This window comes from Melozone crissalis, unplaced genomic scaffold (genome assembly GCF_028551555.1).
Source record: "Melozone crissalis strain CALT ecotype California unplaced genomic scaffold, PUWL_Pcris_2 ptg000056l_1, whole genome shotgun sequence".
Taxonomy (NCBI): Eukaryota; Metazoa; Chordata; class Aves; order Passeriformes; family Passerellidae; genus Melozone; species Melozone crissalis.
In genome coordinates this window covers 10,075,307-10,099,950 of record NW_026535834.1, presented here as the reverse complement: position 1 = coordinate 10,099,950, position 24,644 = coordinate 10,075,307, and the positions used below count along the sequence as shown (strand labels likewise).

Here is a 24,644-nt window from a genome sequence, read left to right as displayed (position 1 = left end):
CTCTTGGGAGAGAATGTGGCTGGGGCTGAGGGAGAAATCCCAAATTTGATGGGGAAAATGAAATTAAATATTCCCAGGAACAGAAATCCAGGAGAATTCATGGATTTAGGGAAATTGAATATTCACAGGAGACATTCCCTGCAGCCCAGACCCACATTCCCAGCTCCACTGAAAGGAAAGGAATTGTTTTCTGTCCATTTCCCCCAGGCATGGAAATCCTTGGGTGCAAAGGGGAATGACAAAGGCCTGGAAAAAGGGAATTATTTCCCAATTTCTAAGGGTTACGGTGATCCGTAATCCCTGCAGAAAATCATCTGGAATAAACCACAGACTTCTGATCCAACATAAATTCCCAGTTCCCAGCAACCCCTACAATCCATGGAAAAATTGCTGATCTCCCAGCATGGACACAAGAGCACATTCCCAAGGAAAAATAAGGATTAATGTTGGAATCAGCATTCCAGTCAGGATCTGAGATCCTCCAACATTCCTGGGCTCATCCTGAAAATAACTGGGATTGATTCTGCTGTACATGAGCCCAGCAGTGCCCATTTAATAGGAAAAAAAAAAAACAAAACAACAATGGGAATGCAGCATTCCAAGGAGACACAGATCCATCCCTTCATCCATAAAAGTTGGGATTTGATTGGAAGTCCTTGGCTGCAAAGGGGGAATTACACAGTCACAGAAAAAGGGAATTTTTTCCCTACTTTTTTAAACATGATCCTGATCCATAATCCCTGCTCTTCTCCCAGCATGGACACAAGAGAACATTCCTAAGGAAAGATGAGGATGAATGCTGGATTCAGCATTCCAGTCAGGATCTGAGATACTCCAAACATTCCTGGGCTCATGCCTGAAATATCTGGGATTTGCTGTACAAGGGCTCCTTTGAAAAAACAAAAAAGGGAATGCAGCATTCCAAAGAGACACAGATCCATCCCTTCATCCACAAAAGTTGGGATTTGATTGGATTTTCCTCTGGCCACAAATCAGCCTGAGCCACTGGATGCAAAATAAACCCATAAATATCCCAGGAAAGGGAGGATGATTCTTCCTTAAGGAAAACAGGCTGTTTATAAATCCTCCACATGGAAGTTGCCATCCCAAAAAAAGCTCCCAACCCTTCCCCACAGCTCCATTTGTCTTCCAAATTATCTGGGAGGAACAGGGAAAGCTTGGAGCAGATCAATGCTGGGTGCAAGGCTGGGATGTGGCCAAACCTTCACTCCCTGCATGGAAAAACCCATGTTTTCCCCCAGGTTGCATTGGGAAGGGCTGGAAGTGCCAAAGCAGATCATTCCCTAAAATTGGGATGAGCTGGAAATTGGCTCAGGGGTGAGGAGAAGGAGTGGAGGTGCTGGAAGTGCCTCAGACTGAAATTCCCCATTCCCTGGGCTGATCCCGCAGTGTGGGAAAGGGGAAAGGGGGAATTCTGCCCCCTCTACATGGAGCTGCTCTGGAGCCAGGCTGGGAGAGCTGGGAATGTTCCCCTGGAGAGGAGAAGGCTCCAGGGAGAGCTCAGAGCCCCTGGCAGGGCCCGAAGGGGCTCCAGGAGAGCTGGAGAGGGACTGGGGACAAGGGATGGAGGGACAGGAGCCAGGGAATGGCTCCCAGTGCCAGAGGGCAGGGATGGGTGGGAGATTGGGAATTGGGAATTGCTGGCTGGGCTGGAATTGCCACAGCAGTTCCTGGAGCCCTGGCAGTGCCCAAGGCCAGGTTGGAGAACGCTTGGATCCACCTGGGACAGTGGGAGCAGTCCCTGCTTGGTCCCTGGATGACCTTTCCAAGTCTCTTCCCAATCCCAACCATGCCATGATTTTATGGAGTGACATTCTGGGCACAGAGGAAGCACCTCCATATTCCTCCAGCTCCAGGTGCTGAATTCCAGCAGCTCTGTGATTGCTCCTTCCACCGCACAGCCACACATCCCATCAAGCCTGAGTTTGTATTCCCAAAATCCCTGAGCTCACAAAATCCCTCCAGGATTCAGTCCCAGCTGTGCCCAATGCCCACCCTGTCCCCAGCCCAGAGCTCTCAGTGCCACCTCCAGGAATTCCTGGGACACCTCCAGGGATGGGGACTCAAGCCAGAGGACAGATATTCATGGAATCATGGAGGTTGGAAAAGACCTCAAAGTTCATCCGACCATTCCCCAGCCCTGCCAAGGCCACCACTGCCCCGTGTCCCCAGGTGCCACATCCACAGGGATTGAAAATCCCTCCAGGCATGGGGACTCTACCCTGTACCTGTGCCAGGGCTGGGGAACCCTTTTAGAAGAAGAAATTTTCCCAAATATCCAATCCAAACCTCACGGAATCCCTGAGGTTGGAAAATCCCTCCAAGATCAGAGTTCCAGCTGTGTCTGATCCCCACCTTGTCCCCAGCCCAGAGCTCTCAGTGCCACCTCCAGGGGACACCTCCAGGGATGGGCACTGCAACCCTCCCTGGGCAGTTCCCACCTTTCCACAAATTCCTACAAATCTCCCCTTCCTCTCCCCACGCCCCCAATCCCAGATCAACAGGAAAGGAATTAAACAATTGGAGTTCGGCAGGAGGAGGACTTCCAGCTCTTCCCGCTGCCACTGGATGGCCCAGAAATAATTTCATTTAATCTCTTTGTGACCCAGTTCTGGGCAAACACTGATTTATTTTTTTTATTGTTGTTCACTCGCCAAAATGAAAGGGGAAAAACATGAATTAAGCCAAGATGAAGCAAAGTGATTTTGTTTTCACTGCTGGGTTTTGGATTTTGTTGAAATATCAACATTTGGGGTGTTTTTAGCCAACCCAAAATATTTATCGTGTTGTTCTTTGCTTTAATCAGTTCATTAAATATACAAAACCCCAAATGAAAATATTGAGATGACAACAACATTTTAATAGGGGAAACCTTAGAGTTCTCCAAGCTTTTTCCCCCTTTTCTCAGATGTGGTTTTATCCAAGAGCTGTTTCCACAGGAATGAATTATTCAGGATAAATTAAATAAAATAAAATAAAACAAAATCAGAGCTGAACTCAGCCCTCATGATTCAAAGGAGGGGGAAAAATTGTTGGATAAACCTTCTCTTGTTTATTTTGGTCTGACACCCTTGGATATGGGAATGATGTATTTTTAATGGATAAAGTCTATTATATTTTTTTACTATTTATAAAAAATAAATAAGGATTTTTTGGTGTGTATAAAGCATTTTTTTAAGATTCTGGAACGACTCCAGAGGAGGTCACAGAGCTGGGAATGTTCCCCTGGAGAAGAGGAGAATCCAGGGAGAGCTCAGAGCCCCTGGCACGGCCTGAAGGGGCTCCAGGAGAGCTGCAGAGGGACTGGGGACAAGGGATGGAGGGACAGGAGCCAGGGAATGGCTCCCAGTGCCAGAGGGCAGGGATGGGTGGGAGATTGGGAATTGGGAATTGCTGGCTGGGCTGGAATTGCCAGAGCAGCTGTGGCTGCCCCTGGATCCCTGGCAGTGCCCAAGGCCAGGTTGGACATTGGGGCATCCTGGGACAGTGGGAGGTGTCCCTGCCCATCCAGGATGGGATTTAAGGTCCCTTTCAACTCCCCCCCAAAAAAAAATCATCCCCCCCACATCCAAACATTTCTGGTTTTTCCATGTGCTGGGAGAGAAGGAATGCCCCACTCGAATTTATGGGAAGGAGAGAAAAGCAGGGAAGCAGGAGGCTGGAAAATGGCATCAGAGCTCCTGCTGGACTGGGATTTTTGGAAGAGCTGCTAGGTGGGAAAGTAGAACTTCTGGCAATGGCTGTTTAATGTCTGTTGGGAAGGATGCAAGTTTGACAAGAAAGTCTCACAGATGTGTGTGCTTGGCAGAAAGATTTTTGAATGTAGAGTCTGAAGAAGGAATAGAGATGGAAGCAAGTTTTGATATAGAAGAAAAGAATTGCTGAGCCAGTCCCACTGGATAACCAAGGAGGCAAAGGGTGTGTTAGTTACAAGGGGTTTTATGGCTTAGAGCAAAGGATAAACCCACCCCAAACAAGAAGATGTTTTTACCAAGCACAAAGAAAGCACAGGCAAACAAGGCAGCAAATGTGGCAAGTAGAAAAAAGGCCTCAGAATTTTCCACTGCAGGGAAACTGGAAAACAACTTCTAGCTGAAACTGTAATGCACTGACTGTTAGTGACTGGAGAACAGTGACATGAATAAGGTAATTACAGCAGTTATGATGGGCTATAGGTAACAGTTAAGGTATAGATTGGTTCTGCTGCATGAAGATGCTCAGCACAGAAAAGTCTATAATGCATTGGAACCTAAACTAAGGGTGTCCAGGGCTGCCTGCAGCTGGAGCTGACAGCTGTGGGCACAGCTCTGCCACCCACGGCCCTGGGCTGCTGTGACACCTTGGGTACAATAAACTGCATTTTAGAGAGCCCCTGGAGCCCCACATCCCTCATTCAGGCTCCTATAACGTCCCCATTAATTGTCACGTGGATTGATTCGAAGAGGAATTATTTTTCCTAAAAAATAATCATGGATTAATTTTCCCATCATTTTTGCTGAAGCAGAGCTGCCTCCTGCAGGGATGAGGAGTCTGGGGGATGCTTTGGTTGTGGATGGGACCCAAATTTAAATCCAGGCCAGCCCACAGTGCAAAATTCCTCAAAATTATCCCAAAAACCCTAAGAAGGGAGCAAAACCCTGCTCGGAGATCCAGGAGATGAGAGGAAATTCCAGATTGAGCCTAAAATGAAACCCCAAAAGCAAATCCCAAAGGGAATTGTTTCCTGACACGTCCCAGATCTATTTTAGCTTGCAGGGATCAGGGAAGAGATCCCAAAAATCCACACCACGACAGCTCTGCCAGCTTTGTTTTAGGTTTCTGTTTTTTCTTTCATCCTTTTAGAGCCCCTGGAATTCCTCCTGGATTAAGTGTGGATGCCCCTGTGATGTTTTCCTTATCCCTGCCCCAATTTTGGACATTTTTTGGCTCTCTAAAGCCTCACACTCTTCCAGTTGCTCCCAAAACCCCACAGAGGTGCCCAGAGGAGGGAAAATTCAGGAAGGTTTTTCCACAGGCAAAAGATTCTGTCAAACTCCAACATCATGGAAAAAATCTGAAAAAAACCCAGATTTTTCCCTGGAAAAGAAATGTTGGATAGCATTGGAGCAACCTGGGATACCTGAAATGTCCCTTTGCAAGACAAGGATGAGCCTTGAGCTGCCTTTTAATTCAAACCTTTCCAGAATTCTGAGATTCTAAAAAAATTCCATTTTTGCCTTAAGATAATTAGGGAATATCCTCAGCACCAACTACCCAGGATCCAAATGAGATTCCCAGACTCTGCCCCAAATTCCCACCTCTCCCTCTGCTCGAGTTTGGGAGGATTTACTTGGATTTCTTAGATGCACTGAGGAGAATTCCAAGGAAAATTTAGGCAGCACCATCCTTTGATCTCCAGTTCATTTCTCCACAATCCTCATTTTCCTCTCCCCATTTAAAGAGGCACCAAGCTGACGAGCCCATGCCATGTTTTCTTTAAGTTCCCAATTTCTCTGCATTTTTCCTTGAAATAAAAGTGGGAATTATTTCCCAGCACCTCCTGGAAATGCTCCTGGGTTTGGGCAGCTCAGAGCTGCTGGAATTCCCACTAAAAAGAGCTCCTGGGATCAGATTTCCTGAATTTTCCATGAAATCCAAATGATCCTTTAATGCTTCTTACAGTAATTAATAATCTCTCTCCTTTTGTTGGGATTTTTTTTTTCTCCCCTTAAACTCAATCCAAGCATGGCAGCTTCCTCAGGACATGCTAATTATGATGACTATTATTATTTCCATGGCCAGAAATCCTTGGAATCTGTGCCAGGAGCTGAGATCCCACTGGGCCAGGTGATGCACAAACCCACCCTAAAGGCTTTGGAGGCCAAGGAAAGCTGGATCCAAGTGGGGATAAAAAAGAAAACAGCTTCAATTTCCACTCCCTGCCAAAGGTGTTTATTCCTTGGGATTCTCCATTTCTCCCATTCCATTCCCAACAGAAATATTCCCATCTAACAACCTCCTGTTAAATTCAGGAATCATCCTTCTCTTCCCACAGTTTGAGGGTTTTAATGCGCCAGGAATCCTGAATTTTCCTGGCTGTGAACCTCCAAGATCAGGCACCTCTGGAGAATCCAGAAAATCCAGGTCCATGCATAAAAAGACCTTGATTCCAGCTGATCCATAAAAATTCTGGGTTTGTGCAGTTTGTGAGGGATTTTAGGAACATTTGGATGTGGAATAAGCTCACAAGGATGAGTTAATTAAAGAAGGAATTTTCTAAAGAGGGGAAATGCAATTCCCTCTCTCAGGGAGGGGCTGGAAACTCTAAGCCTTCATGGACAGAAATCTCTGAGGGGATCGTGCCTCCACCCAGGATTTTGTTCCCACTTGGAATCATTTGAGGTGGGAAAAGTCCTCCAAGATCAAATCCAACCATTCTCAGCACTGCCAAAGCCACATCCACATGGATTTCAAAAATCCCTCCAGGGATGGGCACTGCAACCCTCCCTGGGCAGTGCCAAGGCCTGAGCCCCCTTTCCATGGGGAAATTCCTGCTGGGCCCACCCTGAGCTGCCCTGGCCCAGCCTGAGGCCGTTCCCTCTGCTCCTGTCCCTGTTCCCTGGAGCAGAGCCCAAATCGCAGCTGGATACAAACTCCCAGGAGCTGATCCCAAATGAACTCCAAATAGAAACTTTTACCATCAGGATCCGAGCAATTCTGGGGATTGGAGCCTTTGGGAATGTTGGAGGTGTTCTGCAAAGTTTGGGAGCAGCAACCAAACTTCCTGCAGGAAAATCCACAACATCCCATTCCAACTCCAGCACTCCCACTGTCCCAGGGTGCCCCAGTGTCCAGCCTGGCCTTGGGCACTGCCAGGGATCCAGGGGCAGCCACAGCTGCTCTGGCAATTCCAGCCCAGCCAGGAATTCCCAATTCCCAATCTCCCACCCATCCCTGCCCTCTGGCACTGGGAGCCATTCCCTGGCTCCTGTCCCTCCATCCCTTGTCCCCAGTCCCTCTCCTTGGAATCATTCCCATTCCCAGCTCCACAAATCTCCATCTCCCAACTCCCCTTCCCATTCCAGCTGAAATGAATCCCAAAGTCCTCTCAAGCTTTCCACCATTCTGCCAATCCAAAACACCACCTCATTCCCACTTTTCTCAAAGGATCCTGATAACATTTTCCATAATAATAACCGATCAACACAAGGACCTGGAGCAGAGGAATTTCCCAACTGTAGCCATGATATTTTCTGAAATATCCTTTCCTTACGATTTTTTCTCCTGAGAAGCTGGGAGGCCTCAGGAACAAAATGTAAACAATGGTTATCTGCTGCTGTGGAATGCAACAGGTGCATCTGGGATTGGTCTCATGGGGTTGTTTGTAATTAATTGCCAATCACAGTCCAGCTGTCCAGACTCTCTGTCCCAGACACAAGCTTTTGTTATAATTCCTTCTTTTTCTAGCCTTAGGATTTCATCAGAAGGCAAGCTTTCTTCTGTTCTTTTAGTATAGTTTTAATATCATATATATAATAAAATAACTAATCAGCATTCTGAAACATGGAGTCAGATCTTCGTCTCTTCCCTCATCCTCAGACCCCTGTGAACACCGTCACACCCAACCATGGCCAATCAATCAGCACAGCTCAGGGATCACCAAATCATCCTCAAGCCTCCCAATGTGAGTCCAGTGAGGACCTTCCAGGCTGAGAAAACATCCAAATTGCATTGGAATTCCTTTGGATCAGGACTTTGAGGACATCCAATAAGCCCAGAAAGGCTCATCCCATTCCAATCCAGGAACACCTTCCACCATTCCAGAGTGCTCCAATCCCATCCAACCTGGCCTTGGGCACTGCCAGGGGTCCAGGGGCAGCCACAGCTGCTCTGGCAATTCCAGTCCAGCCAGGAATTCCCAATCTCCCATCCCTCCCTGCCCTCTGGCACTGGGAAGCCATTCCCTGTGTCCTGGCACTCCGGGCCTTTTCCAGACTGGATTCTCCCACACCCCTGATTTTTCCTGACCAAACTTCCAACTGCAGAGTCTGGATAAGGAAAAGGTCACTGGTTATCCAGGGCTCACCAGTTTATCCCATCCTGTCCCAGTTTTCCCATCCAAAAATCCCCAAACAGCTCAGGCAGAGCACATGGAACCTCCATTTCTCCCAAAAAATCAGCTGGAAAATCCCACCCAGGAGTGAAGAACGCCACAGCTTTCCCGGGAAACAAAAAAAAAAGCAAGGATCCCATTTATTCCATAAACACCCTCATTTAAAACCTGCCTTCATTCCTACAATATTAGGATTGCCAGGAGTTGGATTTGATCCTCGTGGATTCTTTGCACCTTGGGATATTCCATGAATGGTTTGTGCCAGCAGAAAATGGGACTGAAATGATGAATTGAGAAGTTTTTTCCAGATTTATGGGGTGGGGTTTACCCTGGGTTGGTATTGTATCATTCCTACAATTTCCCACAAACCCTAAAAAAAATATTCAGGATCTGCCTTCCCTCAGCACATCCAGGGAAGGGCTCTTGGGGGAGGAGGGAAAACCCAGAGGAGAAATCCCATTGGATTTCCCCAGGTGGGAGTTTGGTTCCAGGCTATTGACACTGCACTTCTAAAAAACACAGAATTTTGAGGGATTTTTTTTTTTTGGAGCACGGAGTAGCTGTGGGCAAAAAATGTTCTTTTTTTCAGGATTGGGATCCCAGCAGGAGAATTCTGGGGGTTTTGGTGCCTGAGGTAAAGCTAAGCTTTGCTATGAGGCAAAAAGAGTTTAATTAAACTGATGAGATCCAATTAGTGCTCGTAGAGCTTGGAGCAGCCTGGGATACAGAGAAGCTTCCCTGGTTGTGAGAATGGGATGGGATTTAAGGTTCTTTCCAACCTAAATCATTCCAGGGGGATTTTTCCCTCATATTTTATTATTTAAAGGCTTTGCTGAGCGCAGATTGCTGGGATCTGCTGGTGTGTGGAATTCTGCCCTTGGAAAAGAGCTGGCACTGCATGGATGTTCCCAGGAATCCATGGATACCAACCCAGGGCCAATCCCACCCCATAAATCTGGGAAAAAACTTAATTCACCATTTCAGTCCCATTTTCTGCTGGTACAAACCACTCATGGAATATCCCAAGGTGCATAGAAGCCACAAGGATCAAATCCAACTCCTGGCAATCCCAAAATTCCAGCTCCATCAGCACCCACATCCAGGTGCAATTAATTAACTAAATCAATTAATTCACATCCCAATACAACAAATTTATTTTGAATAGAGCCCAGCTGAGATCAGGAACCTCTGGTCAAAAATCCCACAAGGATCAAATCCAGCTCCTGGCCTTGCACTGGAAAATCCCAACAAATCCAGCTCCATCACCCAGTGGACATTCATTAGCTGATAATTAATTAATTGGTGTCCCAATACAAAGCCTGATGGAGCCCAGGAACCTCTGGTCAAAAATCCCACAAAGATCAAATCCAACCCCTGGCCGTGCTCAGGAGAATCCCAGAAATTCCAGCTCTGTCAGCACCCACAGCCAGATGCAACTAATTAACTGATAATCAATTAATTGGTGTCCCGAAACAACAAATTTAGGCTTGACAGAGCCCAGGTGGGGTCAGGAACAGATCCAACAAGGATCAAATCCAGCCCTTGGCCCTGAACAGGAAAACCCCAACAATTCCAGCTCCATCAGCCAGGTGACATGAATTAACTGATAATCAATTAATTGGTGTCAAAACATAACAAATTTAATTTTATTAGATCCCAGCTGGGATCAGGAAGCAGGCCAAGGAGCAAACCCAACCTTCCTGATCCCAAATAAATCACTCCAAAGACCTCCAGCTCCCTTCCTGCCCATGGCACGTGCACAGCCTGGTTTAAAAAAACAGGAATTCCTGGGAAAATCCAGGATTCCTCCCATTGAAATGGGGAGCAGCTCCTTCCTCACCCACCCAAGACGTGGCTCCATCCTTCCCTCTCCTCCCACCCAGCTTTTGTTCCAGCAGGAAAAGGGATGGATTCCAAAGGCTGACATATCCCATGAATTCCTGATTTTTGAATTACTGGAAAACATCTCAGTGTTGTGACAGCTTTGAAGCAAAACTCTTCAGATTTGAAACTTCTCTTCTGTTTTATAACAGAGAACTCGTGCAGGAAAATAAAAACACCAAATGCTCAAAGCAGAAGAACTCCCAGCACATTCCCATTTTTCCAGGTGATTTTTCTGGTCACCTGGGAGAACTCTCAGAAATCACAATTTACCCCAAATCCCACAATTCTCCCGTTAGGTTCAGCTTCAGGAATCCTAAATCAGCCAAATCCCAAAGATTCCCAAATTCCTTAAAACCTCATTTTTCTCCTTCATTTCCTGGAATTCACTTGATCCACATGGGATACCCTGGAAAACACTGGATTTTCAAAAACTCACTTGGGATAACTCTTGGAAATCATAATTTATCCCAAACCCCACAATTTTCCTCATTAGGTTCAACCTCAGAAACCCTAAATTAACCTCATCCCAGAGACCCCAAATTCCTTAAAAAAGCTGCTGCAGGACCTCTATCCCCAAAAAAAAACCACCCAAAAAAAAAAATGGAGCACAATGGGGAAATCCCCTCCCTATTCCTGTTTTCATTTACATGTAATTGAATTTTGTTTCCTCGGAAAACAGTGGATTTTCCAAAATCACCTGAGATAACTCCTGGAAATCATAATTTATCCCAAACCCCACAGTTTTGCTCATTACGTTCAGCCTCAGGAATCCTTAATCAGCCTCATCCCAGAGACCACAAATTCCTTAAACCCTCCTTTTTCTCCCACATTTCCTGGAATTCACTAAATCCACACAGGATAACCTGGAAAACCACATGGGAGAACAACTCCAGAGGCAGCCCTGGGAGCAGAACCCCCTTCCAGCCCCATAAAAGCTGCTCCAGGACCTTTATCCCAAAAAAAAAACCCAAAAATGGAGCACAACAAGGCAATCCCCTCCCTATCCCTGCCTTCATTTACTTGGAATTGAATTTCTTTTTCTAGGAAAACACTAGATTTTCCAAAACTCACCTGGGATAACTCTTGGAAATCACAATTTATCCCAAAGCCCACATCTCTCCCCTCAGGTTCAACCTCAGGAATCCTAAATCAGCCTCATCCCAGAGACTCCAAATTGCTTAAAACTTCTTTTTTTCCTCCCTGGAATTCCATCAATCCACGTGGAATAACCCAGAGGCAGCACTGGGAGCAGAAACCCCCCTCCAGCCCCACAAAAGCTGCTCCAGGACCTTTACCTCAAAAAAACCCCAAAAAATGGACCACAACAAGGAAAACCCCTCCCTGTCCGTGTTTTCATTTACTTGGAATTAAATTTCTTTTTCTAGTGAAACACTGGATTTTCCAAAGCTCACCTGGGATAACTTTTGGAAATCACAATTTATCCCGAACCCCACAACTCTCCCCCTTAGGGTCAACTGCAGGAATCCTAAACCCCCTTCCAGCCCCATAAAAGCTGCTCCAGGACCTTTAGCCCAAAAAAAAAAAAAAAAAAAAAAAACAAGCAAAAAAAAAACCAAAACAAAAAAAAAACAAAAAAAAAAAAAAAAAGCACCAAAAAACAGAGCACAACAAGGCAATCCCCTCCCTATCCCTGTTTTCCTTTATTTGGAATTGAATTGCTTTTTCTAGGAAAACATTGGATTTTCCAAAGCTCGCCTGGGATAACTCTTGGAAATCATAATTGATCCCAAAGCCCACATCTCTCCCCTTTGGTTCAACCTTAAAAACCCTAAATCAGGCTCATCCCAGAGACTCCAAATTCCTTCAAACTTCTTTTTTCTCCCTGGAATTCCATCAATCCACATGGGATAACCCAGAGGCAGCACTGGGATCAGAAACCCCCTCCAGCCCCACAAAAGCTGCTCCAGGACCTTCACTCAAATACCACAGAAAAACCTGGAGCACAACAAAGAAACTCCCTCCCAAATTTATTCCAAATTTCACATCTAGGAAAACCCTGGATTTCCCACCCTCTCAGATAAAGGAAGGATTTTAATAAAATAAAAACTTACATTGGGACAAGCAGGATAACAGGAACAACCAGCTCATTCCCAGGTGGTTTTTGGGAATTAAACCAAACTCCAGCTTTACATAATGGTCAGGATTAGCTCCAGGTGGGAGGAGTTTATAGAAAATGGAGTGGGAGCAGCTCTGGTTGGTTAACGAGGTGCTCCAGCTGCAGCAAATTGGGAGAATTCCCGTTTTCTGCATCTCATCCTCCAGCAGGGACAGCTTAGAAAAAAGGGAATTACTTTGTGCCTGAGGAGAACAAATTCCAGCTTAAAATCTCTCCCCCAAACTCCTGTGGCAGCATTCCCATGTGGATTTGAGCTTCCCTAATTTCTGGATTGCTCCATGTCCCATCAAAGGAATGCTAAAATTCAGGAAAATGGGAGGGGAATCCAATATCCAGGGAGCAGAGTTTCCGTTTCCAGGGAAAACAGCCTCCAATCCCAGGGTGATCCCAATTCCTGAACCTCCCCTCCCCTGGGATATTCCCTTAATTCCTAACTCATATTCCAGAGGTGCAAACTCTCCCAGATTTCAGCTCAGGGGGAAGGTGAGAGCTGCTGATGGAATATCTGGGATGGGATCCATGAGTGGATGGGATGCAGTGGGAATTTGGGAAGGAACAACACCCATCCCATCCTTTTCCCTCCTTCCTCGTGCTCCTCACTCCCATTTTCCCATTCCCAGCACAAAAAGCCATGGATGGCACAGTTGAGATGACAAAAATCCCTTTTTATTTTTTTTTTTTATTTTTTTTAATCCTATGGAAATCCAGGAATTTTTCAGGCATCCAGCTCCATTTTTATCAAAGATTCTCATAAAGCGTGTAAATAATTTTCTTGGGAAAGGGGTGATATTTATGGGATAAAGGGATGGAAAGGCAGGAGAGGCTGGATAAAATGGTGTTAGAAACATTCCATGATTTGGGAATTTCATCAGTTCCTCAGATTGGATCATCCTTCCCAAAAGGTTGGATTGGAATGGAAACCACCCCAATTCCCTGCAGGCACATTCCAGCTCCCATCACTTCCCAGCTGAAAAATCCTTGGGAAAATCCTTCAGAAGGATCTCCCTGATGCCAGAAATTCCCAGGAAAACCTCACACCCTCCCAGGGGGGAGATCCCTGCAGGATCCTTCTGGAAGCTCCTGATTATCCCAGGATCATCCAGGGCCTGCCCAGCCACCCCAACAATCCCACCCTGCACATCCCTGGGGATATTTTCTAAATGTTTTCCAAATCTTTTCCAAATATTCCTGGAATTCTGGGAGCCTCAGGAATGTGACATTCCCTGTATTCAGAGCCCAGCACCCTCTGGGGCAAGAATCTTTCCCTGAGATCCAACAAAAAATTCCCGTGAGGAATTTCAATTTCAAATTCCTCCTTCAATATTGCATGGAAGGAGGAATCTCATGGACAGCCTGATCCCACAGCTTGGGAAAAATTCCTCATCCCAAAAGAGCCCAAAAATCCAAAATCTGTCTGGGAAGAGCCAAGCCAGTGCCCTCCATTCCCAGCTATTTTGGGAGAGGAGATTATTTCTGGAAAAGGCAGGAAATAATTCCTCTGGATCCAGACAGGGCTCAGAACTGGAAAGAGGGGACTAAAAAGATCAAGGAGTTGATGGGGTGGGATTTGTCAGGAATCGAGGGAAGGGTGATGGAGCAGCAGCATCCCAAATATCCAGCATGTGATGGATCCCAAAATCCCCTTTCTCCAAAATAAAAATCCTTGTCAACTATAAAAAATATGGGAAATGAAGAATTTTGTCCCTTAGCCCATCCAGGTTAGGAAGAGTGGGATTATCCCATCCCAAAGGGATTTTCCCACTGGAGGAAGGGGATTTGATGCAGGAGACCCCATTCCCTACAAGAATACTCCTGGATATAACCCATATATGGACAATATAATCCATATAATAATCCTATATAATCCATATATGGACTGACAGGGATCAATCAGCCCTTCCCTGGTGGAAATCCCAAATAATTTTGAGGAATGTGGAAGACGAACACCCAACATGTGACCAGGTTCCCAAAATCCCTTTTCATAAAAAAAAAAGAAAATTCCCTCACAGCTATTAAAAATATGGGAAATAAACAATTTTGTCCCTGAGCCCATCAAGATTAGGGAGAGTGCTTCCCAAATCCCAAAGGGATTTTCCCACTGGAAGAAGGGGATTTAATGCAGGAGACCCTATTCCCTACAAGAATACTCCTGGATATAATCCATATAATAATCCTATATAATCCAAATATGGACTGACAGGGAGCAATCAGTCCTTCACTGGTGGGAATCTCAAATAATTTTGAGCAATGTGGAAGACAGAACTGAACTTTAATCCTTTCTGTTTCATCCCAAATATCCAGCATGTGATGGATCCCAAAATCCCCTTTCTACAAAGAAAAAAAATCCTTCTAAGCTTTAAAAAATATGGGAAATAAACAATTTTGTCCCTGAGTCCATCCACTTTAGGGAGAGCGGGATTATCACATCCCAAAGGGATTTTCCCACTGGAAAAAGGGGATTTAATGCAGGAGACCCCATTCCCTACAAGAATACTCCTGGATATAATCCATTTAATAATCCTATATAATCCATATATGGACTGACAGGGATCAATCAGAAATCCCAAATAATTTTGAGGAATGTGGAAGATAAGAACCGAACTTTAATCCTTTGTGTTTCATCCCAAACATCCAGACCCCATTCCCTACAAGAATACTCCTGGATATAACCTATATGAGGACAGTATAATCCTATATAATCCTATATAATCCATATATGGACTGACAGGGATCAATCAGCCCTTCACTGGTGGGAATCACAAAAAAATTTTGAAGAATGTGGAAGACAGAACTGAACTTCAACCATTTCCATTTCCTACCTCTTCCTCACACAGCTCAGAATTTAACTGGATTTTGCTCTTCTGAGCCCCAGGAATTTTAATTTTTGGTGGTTTAAGAATTTCCTTGCCAGATTCCCTCCAAATTACCCTTCCATGGAATCAAAGGCGACATTTCATGGGAGGCAGAGCTGGGATGCAGCTCTGGGCATTCCAGGAGGATCCTTGGAGCTCTCCACACATCCCAGGATCACCAAACCTCAGGGAAGTTTAGGCTCAGCTTAAATCCCACACATTTACCGAGTTTAAATTGGATTGAAACCTCAACATTTGCACCCCGAACCCCAAATCACCACCTGGGCCACAACCACACCTGAACCCACAGAATTCCCCCTGCTGGAATTCCAGAATTCCCAGTTCCTTACCCTGACCACAACCCCATCCATGGGAGCAGATCCCAATCCCTTGGCTCTCCAGGGATTCTTCCCTTCTCTGAGAGCTGAAGCTCACCCCAAAAATCCCCGTGAGGAGGAGGAGAAGGAGAAGAAGGAGAAGGAGAAGGAGAAGGAGAAGGAGAAGGAGAAGGAGAAGGAGAAGGAGAAGGAGAAGGAGAAGGAGAAGGAGAAGATCCTCATCCAGGGTTTAGGGAAGAGTTAAAATTCCCAAGGGTCCGCAGGGATCCCGGAGCAGGCGGGAGGAGCGGGAGGAGCGCAGCTGCCCCTGCGGCAGCGCATAATCCCTGCCCTGTTCCCAGGGACGCTTCTCTGGCACAAAGTCGGGAATTGTGCGGGGTTAAAGCGCCCCGGACAAGGCCGGCATTCACCCAGCGAGGCCGGCAGCACCATGGAAATATCCCCCCGGGAAATATCCCCCCTGGAAGTACAATCCATGGAATATCCTCCAGCTGGGACCGCTGAGCCAGAGGTTTCCCTCCCTTACAGATCCAGAGGTTTTTCCCTCTCCGGTCATCCAGAGGTTTCCCCTCTCCTCTGATCCAGAGGTTTCCCTGACTGATCCGGATGTTTCCGTCCACTCTGATCCAGAGGATTTTCCCTCCCCTCTGATCCAGAGGTTTCCCAACAAGGAGCCGACACTTCTAAAGAGCCAAATGCCCTCCCAGTGATTTTGTTTTCCCAGCCCTCCCCTCATCCCTCCAATCCACTCACTGGATCTGTAAAAATGTTGGGAAAGGCCAGGTCAGAGGCCACTCCCAGCTCCAAAGGCAGCGCTCCTTAAATCCCTCCGGGATCGGAGCTTGGGGGAGTTATCCCAGCATCACAAAGAGGCAGGAGTGGAAGATCTTTCCTAGATCTTTCCCAGAACATTCCCAGATTTTCCCAGATTTTTCCCTGATCTTTCCCAGATTTTTCCCAGATCTTTCCCAGATCTTTCCCTGATCATTTTTCCCCAGATTTTTCCCAGATCTTTCCCTGATATTTCCCAGATCTTTCCTGACATCCTCCACCCCTACTCCAACCTCCCCTGGGCTCCAAGCAGCTCCAGCAGCCCCACTCCAGCTGGATCCTGGGAAAAAGGGGCAGCTCCAACCTTTGGGATGCCCAATTCCAATGTTCTTTGGAAAACCTGCAGCTGCAATGAGGGCTGAGGCCGTTGGATGACATTTGGTGCTTGGATCAACCAGGACAAGTTCCCTGGAATTTAAGACCTTAAATACCTTCAATTGCGGGCATTTTGAACCAGCAATGGGAAAACTCCTGGAAATCTCACTTTTCCCAGTGGGAACACTCCTGGAAGCCTCGTTTTTCCCAGTGGGAATACTCCTGGAAGCCTCATTCTTCCCAAGGCTGTGGATGCTTCTCCCAAAATTCTGCACGCCCAGATTTGGTGCAGAGCCTGAGGAAGGCTCTGATACTCCTCCCTCCATGAGTGATTCCAGGAGAAATTCCAAGCCATCCTGAGGTTTTCCATGGCTGCAGATGGGATGCTGAGCCCTGTTCCCTGCAGGAGCTGGGGTGGCACAGAGGGGTCACTGTCACCCTCACACCCCTCCTCTGTCACACCTGGTGCTCCCAGGAAGCATCCTGAGGGTCTGCCCTGCTTAATTCCAGCTGAAATCATGGAAAAATTCCTAAAATCTTGGTGAAGGGTGGATAAATCCCAGCCCAGTGAGCCAGGATCTCAGAGGGGGCTGTGACACCAATCCCACCCAGGGGATCCCACAGCTGCTCCCAGATTCCTGTCACCACCTGGAATCAGCTTCCCAGGGTCAGGAGGTGTTGGCTTTGCCCCTGGAGCAGGATTGTCACCCCAGCAGAGCCTCACTCCAGCCAGGTCCCCCCCATTCCCAGGATTTTTCCAGCCCCCACCCCAGAGGTACTGGAAGCTTTCAGGCTCTCCAGGCTCCTGTCCAGGAATTCTCTGGGCTCTTCCTCACTCCGCAGGGCACAAAATCAGACCCCAAGTCCCTGGTGAGCCCCTCCAGCAGAGGAAGCTCAGGAACAAACCCAAAAATCCCTTCTCCACTCTCCCAAAATTCCCATTTTTTTTCTGATCTGTCAGAAAAAAACTCTCCGTGCCCACCTTGGCCTCTTTGCTGAGCTGTTTTTCCCCTCTGGAAATTGGAAGTTGGGTGAAAGGAGAACCACCATGTCCTGAATCCCTACATTTCCTGCTTTGTTAGCAGTGCAAGTCATGCACCGCTGAAAGGGGAGGAAACGTGCACAGATCTCGAGTTGTTCTCCATCTCTGGCCAGGAAATCGGGGAGAGCTGAGGAGCTGCACGAATTCCCAAGGATTTCAGCAGCTCTGCTCTCCCCCATCCCCTGAGGAAGCAGAACGCGCCAGGGCCTGCCCTGCTCCCAGTTCTCCCAGTTTCCCTTTAGGATCCCAGTTTTCCATCCCTGCTGTAGCATTCCGCCAGAACAGAGGGAAGTTGCAGAGGTGCTGCCCAGCACGGCACCTTAACCTGGAGTTTAAACGAGCTCACAATCCACAAACTGAGCATTTATTTTGCATTTCAAGGCGCCGGAGCTGCTCCCCGGGTGGGCACGGGCGGTGCCGTGCCAGGCTCTGTGCCAGCCCCTTCCCGCACCTCCGGGAGCATCCAGGGCTGGAAAACAGCCTGGCAGAGCCGTGCCGTGCCAAGGACAGGTGGGATGAGCCAGGGAGGAGCCTGAGGGACGGGTCTGAGCCACCTGCAGGGCTGGGAATATCAACAGGGAGCAGCAGGGATGGATTCCAGGCTGCTCCTTCCTTCCTTCCCCTCGCCACCTTCCTCACGGAGAGGCTCTGGAGCTGTGCCCGCTCCCAGAGAAGCGCAGGAACCAGGAACAAGTGTTAACATGGCAAGACACCTCCCCGGCAGCACCACGCTCGCAAGCAGAGCTGCCAGGCTCTGGAAATCTTTAAAAAAAAGGCAAAAAAACTTGTTAAAATCCCACAAACCGATTTTTCCAAAGCAGCGAGATCCTTTCGCAGGCTGGGGCTCACTTTGGATAATCTGCAGGCTCCAGCCTTCCCATCCTCCTTTCCCCAAAATGGCCCTGCTGCTGCACCGGGGGCTGCAGGCACACCCCGGGCTTGGAATATTTTTTATCATTTGTCCACATTCCCGAGCCGATGAAGGCACCCAAGATTCCCGGGGCACCGCTCTGGAGCACAAAGCACGGCTGAGTTCACAGCGCTCTCAGCTCTCAGCCTAAATCAGGCGGAGAAAAGCAGCAGCACCAAAGTCTTTACTCCAAAGCCCAGAGCCCGGAGCTGAGTCCGCATCTCCTCCCTCCAGCCCCCACCTCGCTCTTCCTGAACAAGCCCTCTCCTGTTCGCTGCTCTTCCCGAGCATCCAACAATATGTGCCTGTGTGCCGGGGGAGGCAGGAGCCGCTGCCAGCTCCGCACCAGCCGAGCCTCCTCCGCCCGCCCAGCCCCTCTGACATCCGCGGCCACGTCCAGATTTTCCAAAATTAAAGAGGAAAGAAAAGGGAGAGTGAGTCTCTGAGTCTCTAAATGAGGCTCCGTTCCAGGTGGGAAGCGAGTGTGGAAGTGTGGGAGCGGACGGGCTCGGAGGAGGCAATGTCACACCAAGCATTTGCTGGGAGATTCGTGAATCGCCTTCCTCAGCCCCGGGCGCCGGAGCTGCCGGCGGCACCGCACGGCGCCGAGCCGCTTACATAACCCCCCCGCCCGGCCGGGCAGCTCCGGGAACCGGGAGCACCGGGAACCGGGAGAACCGGGAGAGAGGCAGCACCGGGAATGGGGAGCATCGGGAGAGGGGGAGCACCGGGAATGGGGCATCACCGGGAATGGGGGAGCATCGGGAGCGGGGCAGCACCGAGTACAGGACATCGCCGGGAACGGGGCATCACAGAACCGGGCCACCATCGGGAAACGGGCAGCATCGGGAAGGGGGCATCGCCACAGCCAGGGCAGCACCGGGAATGGGGCAGCACCGGGGACGGGGCATTGTCACTACCGGGGCATCTCCAGAACCGGGGCATCGCTGGGGCTGGGACATCACCGGGAACGGAGCATTGCCACAACCCGGGCATCGCCACAGCCGGGGCATTGCCACAACCCGGGCATCGCCATAACCGGGGCATCACTGGAGCTGGGACATCACCGGAACCGGAGCATCGCTGGCACCGAAGCATTACCACGGCCCGGGCAACATCGAGACCGGCCACACCGCGGCCAGGGCATCGACAGAACGGGAGCATCACCGGCACGGAGGCAGCACCGCGGACGCGGCAGCGCCGGCACCGGGGCACGGGGCAGCATCCCGGCCGCTGCCCCGGCGGAGCGCCCGGTTCCCCCGCCCCTCCGGGCTCCGGGCAGCGCCGAACCGGGGCCACCTCGGGGGCGCGGGGGCGAGGGGGAAGCAACAAGAGCGCGGCCCCAGCGCGGAGCGGGAGCGGACCCGCTGGTGATGTGCAAGTCACGGGCGGGGGGCAGCGGGGCCGGGGGAGCGGAGCCGCCCGCCCGCGGGGTCCGCGCGCCCCCGGCGGAGCCCCGGGAAGTTTGCGGCGCCCGCCTTCGCCCCCGCCCCTGGCTCCGCGGCCGCGGGCGGCAGCGCCGCCGGTAACAAGTGCGGCGGCCGCGGGCGCTCCGCGGGCGCGGACGAGCCCCGCGGAGGCGGCGCCCAGCGGCGGCCAGCGCGGCCCGGGACCGGCTGCGGACCCCCCCGAATCGCCCCCCCGCCCGCCCCCCGGCCCGGTTATCGCCGTGAAATGTCAGCGTCTCATGGCAACGGCGCTGCCTCCGCTCTGCCTCCGCTGGCTCCCGCGGCGCGCAGCGGGGCCACGCCGCTCGCCCCCACCCCCCCATCCCCCCCCCCGCCCTTCCGCCCCGGCGACAGTCGCGACAAGGTCACGCGGCGCCCCGCACTCACCGTACACCCCTTGGCCGGAGCTGCCCTCCAGCAGAACCGTCAGCAGCCCCAGCAGCCCGATCGCTACATCCATCTTCACGTGAGCATCCACATATCCAGCCCGGCGGGGCGGGGGGGGGCAGCGCAGCGCCCGCCGGAGCCCCGCGCTCCGCTGCGGCCGAGCCGCGCACGCCCGCGCAGGCAGGGCGGCGGGGGCAGGCGGCGGGCACCGCGCCGGTCCTCCTCCTCCTCCTCCTTCCTCCTCCGCCTCCGCCTCCTCCTCCTCCTCCTCCTCCCGCTGCGCAGCGGGCGGCGCGGGGCGAGCCCCGCTCAGAGCGAGCCCCCGGCAGCGGCAGCCCCCGCACCCGCTCCGGGCCGCGGCGCCCTCAGAGCTCCGGCCGCCGCCGCCGCCGCCTCCCGGGGCCGCCGAGCGCCGCGCGGGGCCGCCGCAGCCGCCTGCGCCCCGCGGCCATCAGAGGCCACCGCGGCGCCGCGGCCCCCGCATGGTGCGCGGGGCTGCCCGCGGAGGGAGCGGAGCGGAGCGCGGAGCGCGGGGGGCGGCGGGGGCGGCGCGGGCGGGGGCGGGCGCGGGGCCGCGGGGAGGCTCCGGCTGCGGCTGCGGCGCTCCGGGAGCGGCTCCCCCTCCTCTCAGCGCGGCTGCGGGGCGGCGGCCGGGCCCATGGCGGGGGCGGCGCGGGGCTCCCGCGGCCGCGCTGCGTGCGGGTGCGCTGCCGAGCGGGCGCGGGGGAGCGGGCGCGAGTGGCGGCGGCGGGGCCGTCACGTTGTGCTATACGTGCGGGGCCGGCAGCCGCAGCCCGGCGACGTCAAAGCTGCGTGGCTGCTGCCGCTGCTGCTGCTGAGCGCCTTCCTCCGCCTCCTCCTCCTCCTCCTCCGCCGCCGCCGCCCCCCGTGGCCCCGCGGCTCCGCCGCCGCCTCCGGGCGCGCGTGGCCGCGGGCGCTGCCCGGGCGGGATGCGCGGGGTGACCGCGCCGCTCCGGGATGCGCGGAGCGCTGGGACTCGCACGGAGCCGGTGCGTGGGGGCCTGGCCCGCTCCCTCCCGGGTGCACGGGGTGCTGTGAGCCGGGATGCGCGGAGCTGGGCGGCTCGCACGGAGCAGGGATGCGTGGAACGGTCCCGCTCTGTCCCGGAATGTGCGGGCGGTCTCGTTCTGTCCCAGGATGCGCAGACCGATCCCGCTCTGTCCCGGGATGCGCGGGCGGTCCCGCTCTGTCCCGAGTCCCGCTCTGTCCCGGGATGCGCGGGATGTCGCGCTCTGTCCCCGGTCCTGCTCTGTCCCGGGTGGTCCCGCTCTGTATCGGGTCCCACTCTGTCCCGGGATGTCTGGGCAGACCTGCTCTGTCCCGGGATGCGCGGGATGTCCCGCTCTGTCCCGGGATGCACGGGCGGTCCCGCTCTGTCCCCGGTCCTGCTCTGTCCCGGGATGCGCGGTTCGGCTCCGCTCTGTCCCGCTCTGTCCCGGGATGCGCGGTTCAGTTCCGCTCTGTCCCGGGATGCGCGGTGCCGCGCGGTGAGGTGCGGACTGTGAGGGGCGCCCTGAGCCCGCGCTGCGCTCCCGGCCCGAGGGTCCGTCCCGGGCTGCGCTGCCCGGCTCCGAGCCCGCTGTCCCCCGCTGCCCCCCATGCCACCCCGCTCCCTCTCTGCCCTGTTCTGGGGCAACCCCGGGCTCAGACCCCGCCGCTTCCCCAGCCCCACGGGTAAAACCCCAATAAAACCCCAACAAACCCCAGTGCTTGGTCCAGGTTGTGTCCCAGGTCACCACCCTGGAGTGACAGAGGGCACAGGGAGGTGACAAACTAGCTGCTCTCTGTGTCTGATCCAGCTGAGGCCGCTGGGTTTTTATCGGGTTATTCCCTCTGTAGGAATCTCAAATACCTGAGAGCCCCGACTGGTTCCCAGCCCCTTCCCAGCCTCCCTGATGTCCCCACGTTTTGGGATCCTATGGGATCTGTGCTGGCCAAAGTCTCTTCTCTCCAATTCCTCAGAACAAGTCAAGGATTTCTGTGGAAAAGGATGCCCCTGTCCTCTGCCCTTTTTCCTTGATTTCCCCAAGGATTGCCCCAAACCCGTGGGCACCTTGGGCACTGATCAGCTCCCTCTGCCTGCCCCAAAAGGATTTGTGCTCCAGGCCAGGGCAGTGACAGATCTCTGGAAGGGACAATTGCACTGTCAGGGTTTGCGTGACACCACAGGACACTGACAACAAGGCTGGGACGCTTCCAGAGCTCTCCTGACAGGGGCTGAGCCTTTCCATCCCTTCCGTGAGATGATCCAGCACACCGAGGGCTTGGGGCATCCAATCCATCACTGGAATTCCAGCAGGGAGCTGAATTCCCTCCCAGCTGGGGCTGTTCCCCATTCCCAGCCTGGTGAGGATGTGGGAAGTGGGAGAAGGGATGGGTGCCGCCCTTCTCTGTGCCTTTCCCGTGCCCCCAGAGCTCAGGCTGGCACCCAGCAGTGCCCAGAGGGTGCTGAGGGTGACACTGAGGTGGCCCCGTGGCTGTGCTCAAATCCCATGTCCCCCTCAAGGGACACTTCTGTGCCATTCTGGCTGCCTCCCATCCCCTTCACTGCTTGGTCTCCTGTCTGAAGGGACTCTCAGGTGGCTTCTCTGAGTCCACCTGATGCTCCTTTTTCTCTGGTTTTCAGTTCCCAGGAGAATTTGGGGACATCTCCAGAGGCTGCACTCCCAGCATGACCTTCAGCTCATCACCTTCAACCTCCAGCTCATCACCTTCAACCTCCAGCCCATCACCTTCAACCTTCAGCCCATCACCTTCAACCTCCAGCCCATCCCTTCAACCTTCAGCCCATCCCTTCAACCTTCAGTCCATCACCTTCAACCTCCAGCCCATCACCTTCAACCTCCAGCCCATCCCTTCAACCTCCAGCCCATCACCTTCAACCTCCAGCTCATCACCTTCAACCTCCAGCCCATCCCTTCAATCTTCAGCCCATCACCTTCAACCTCCAGCCCATCACCTTCAACCTTCAGTCCATCACCTTCAACCTCCAGCCCATCACCTTCAACCTCCAGCCCATCACCTTCAACATTCAGTCCATCACCTTCAACCTCCAGCCCATCACCTTCAACCTTCAGCCCATCACCTTCAACCTCCAGCCCATCACCTTCAACCTCCAGCTGCATTTTGGCTTTTTTCTACCTTCAGCCCCTTCTTTTTCCCCTTTTCCCCTCTTTCTCTGTGCCCTCCAAGCAACATCTGGGCTGTGCCCATCCCAACCCAGAGCTCTGGTCCCTTCCCAAGGATTTTCCCCCCAGTTTCCTTTCTTCCTCCTCCACCCAACCACCCCACAGCACAAATGTGGCCACGCTCCAAAACTTTTTTGGCCTCTGTGTTTTCCTCACCTGTAAAGTTCCATCCAGGGCAGGTTTGGGAGGAAAAGCTGGCATTCCTCTGGTGGAAATGGTAGGAAAGTGCCAGGCTCCCTTTTGGCTGCTCTGTGTGTTGAACATCAAGAACAAGCTCAAGGGCCTTTCTCTCCCTGTTTCCAACCTTCCCATGGTTAATTCCAAGATCCTCCCAGCACAGCCAGATGTTCTTGGATCCTGGAGGCTGGAATCATCACCTGGCTGGAACAGCCCTGAGGAGGGATGCTGTTAGCAGGCTGTTAGCACACCACTGACAGCATTCCTTGGAAATTCAGCCTTTGGCACTGCAGAGGAGGAAACCTCACGAAAAAAAATCACTTGGAGTTGGGGAAGATAATTCCCAGTCTGAGTTTAAGCAGGTGCACAAATCTCTTTGGGCTTAGAGCCCAAATTATTTCCACCTGAGGTGTTTTTTTAAAAAGTATTTGTTCTTAAAAGTTTAAATATTGCAGCTACTGCTGAGATTTGCTCGAGGATGTTCAGCTGTGATCCCAAATCCAGGAATATCTCTGGACAGGGAGGAGAAAGGAGGAATTAAAAGAACTCACTGAGTCAGAGCCGATTTTCCTGCGTGTCCCAAATCACTTTCTGTGATGTTAAATATGGAGTTGCTCCCTGCTGGAATCATTTAACTGGGAATTGTGAAATTCAGCTGGTCCCAGGAGCAGGACTGGGGTTTGTGGTTGGGCTCCAGCATCTCCAGAACTTGTGGGAAAACATTTCCCAGAGAATGGGAAATTCAGAGCCTGCAAACCCCCCTGGCTGCATTTCACTGGGAAGGCTCATGAGGCTCATCCAGCACAAAACAAATCCCTGGATTTGTCCCTGCTCCCACATCCATGAGATTTGTCCTCTCACTCAGCCAGGGCTGGCAAAGTCTGTCCAGAGGGCCACCACACCTGGGATGGGATCCAAGGGGAAAAGAGCTGGGAGAGCAGCAGGTGAGGATTCCCAAATTCTGGATCTGCATTGGGAATCCCTTGGAGGGAATCAGGAGA

General features: G+C 51.7%; 1 protein-coding gene across 1 annotated transcript in view; it reads right to left on the bottom strand.

Moving 5' to 3' along the window:
- The window catches only part of MDGA2 (MAM domain containing glycosylphosphatidylinositol anchor 2), a 216,407-nt gene extending 196,041 nt beyond the window's left edge, over positions 1-20,366 (bottom strand). The window contains exon 1 of the mRNA XM_054286873.1: positions 20,258-20,366. Within this exon, the coding sequence (XP_054142848.1) occupies positions 20,258-20,330 (73 nt within the window). The 5' untranslated portion in view covers positions 20,331-20,366. The remainder of the gene's footprint in view (positions 1-20,257) is intronic.
- Positions 20,367-24,644: the final 4,278 nt, after the last annotated feature.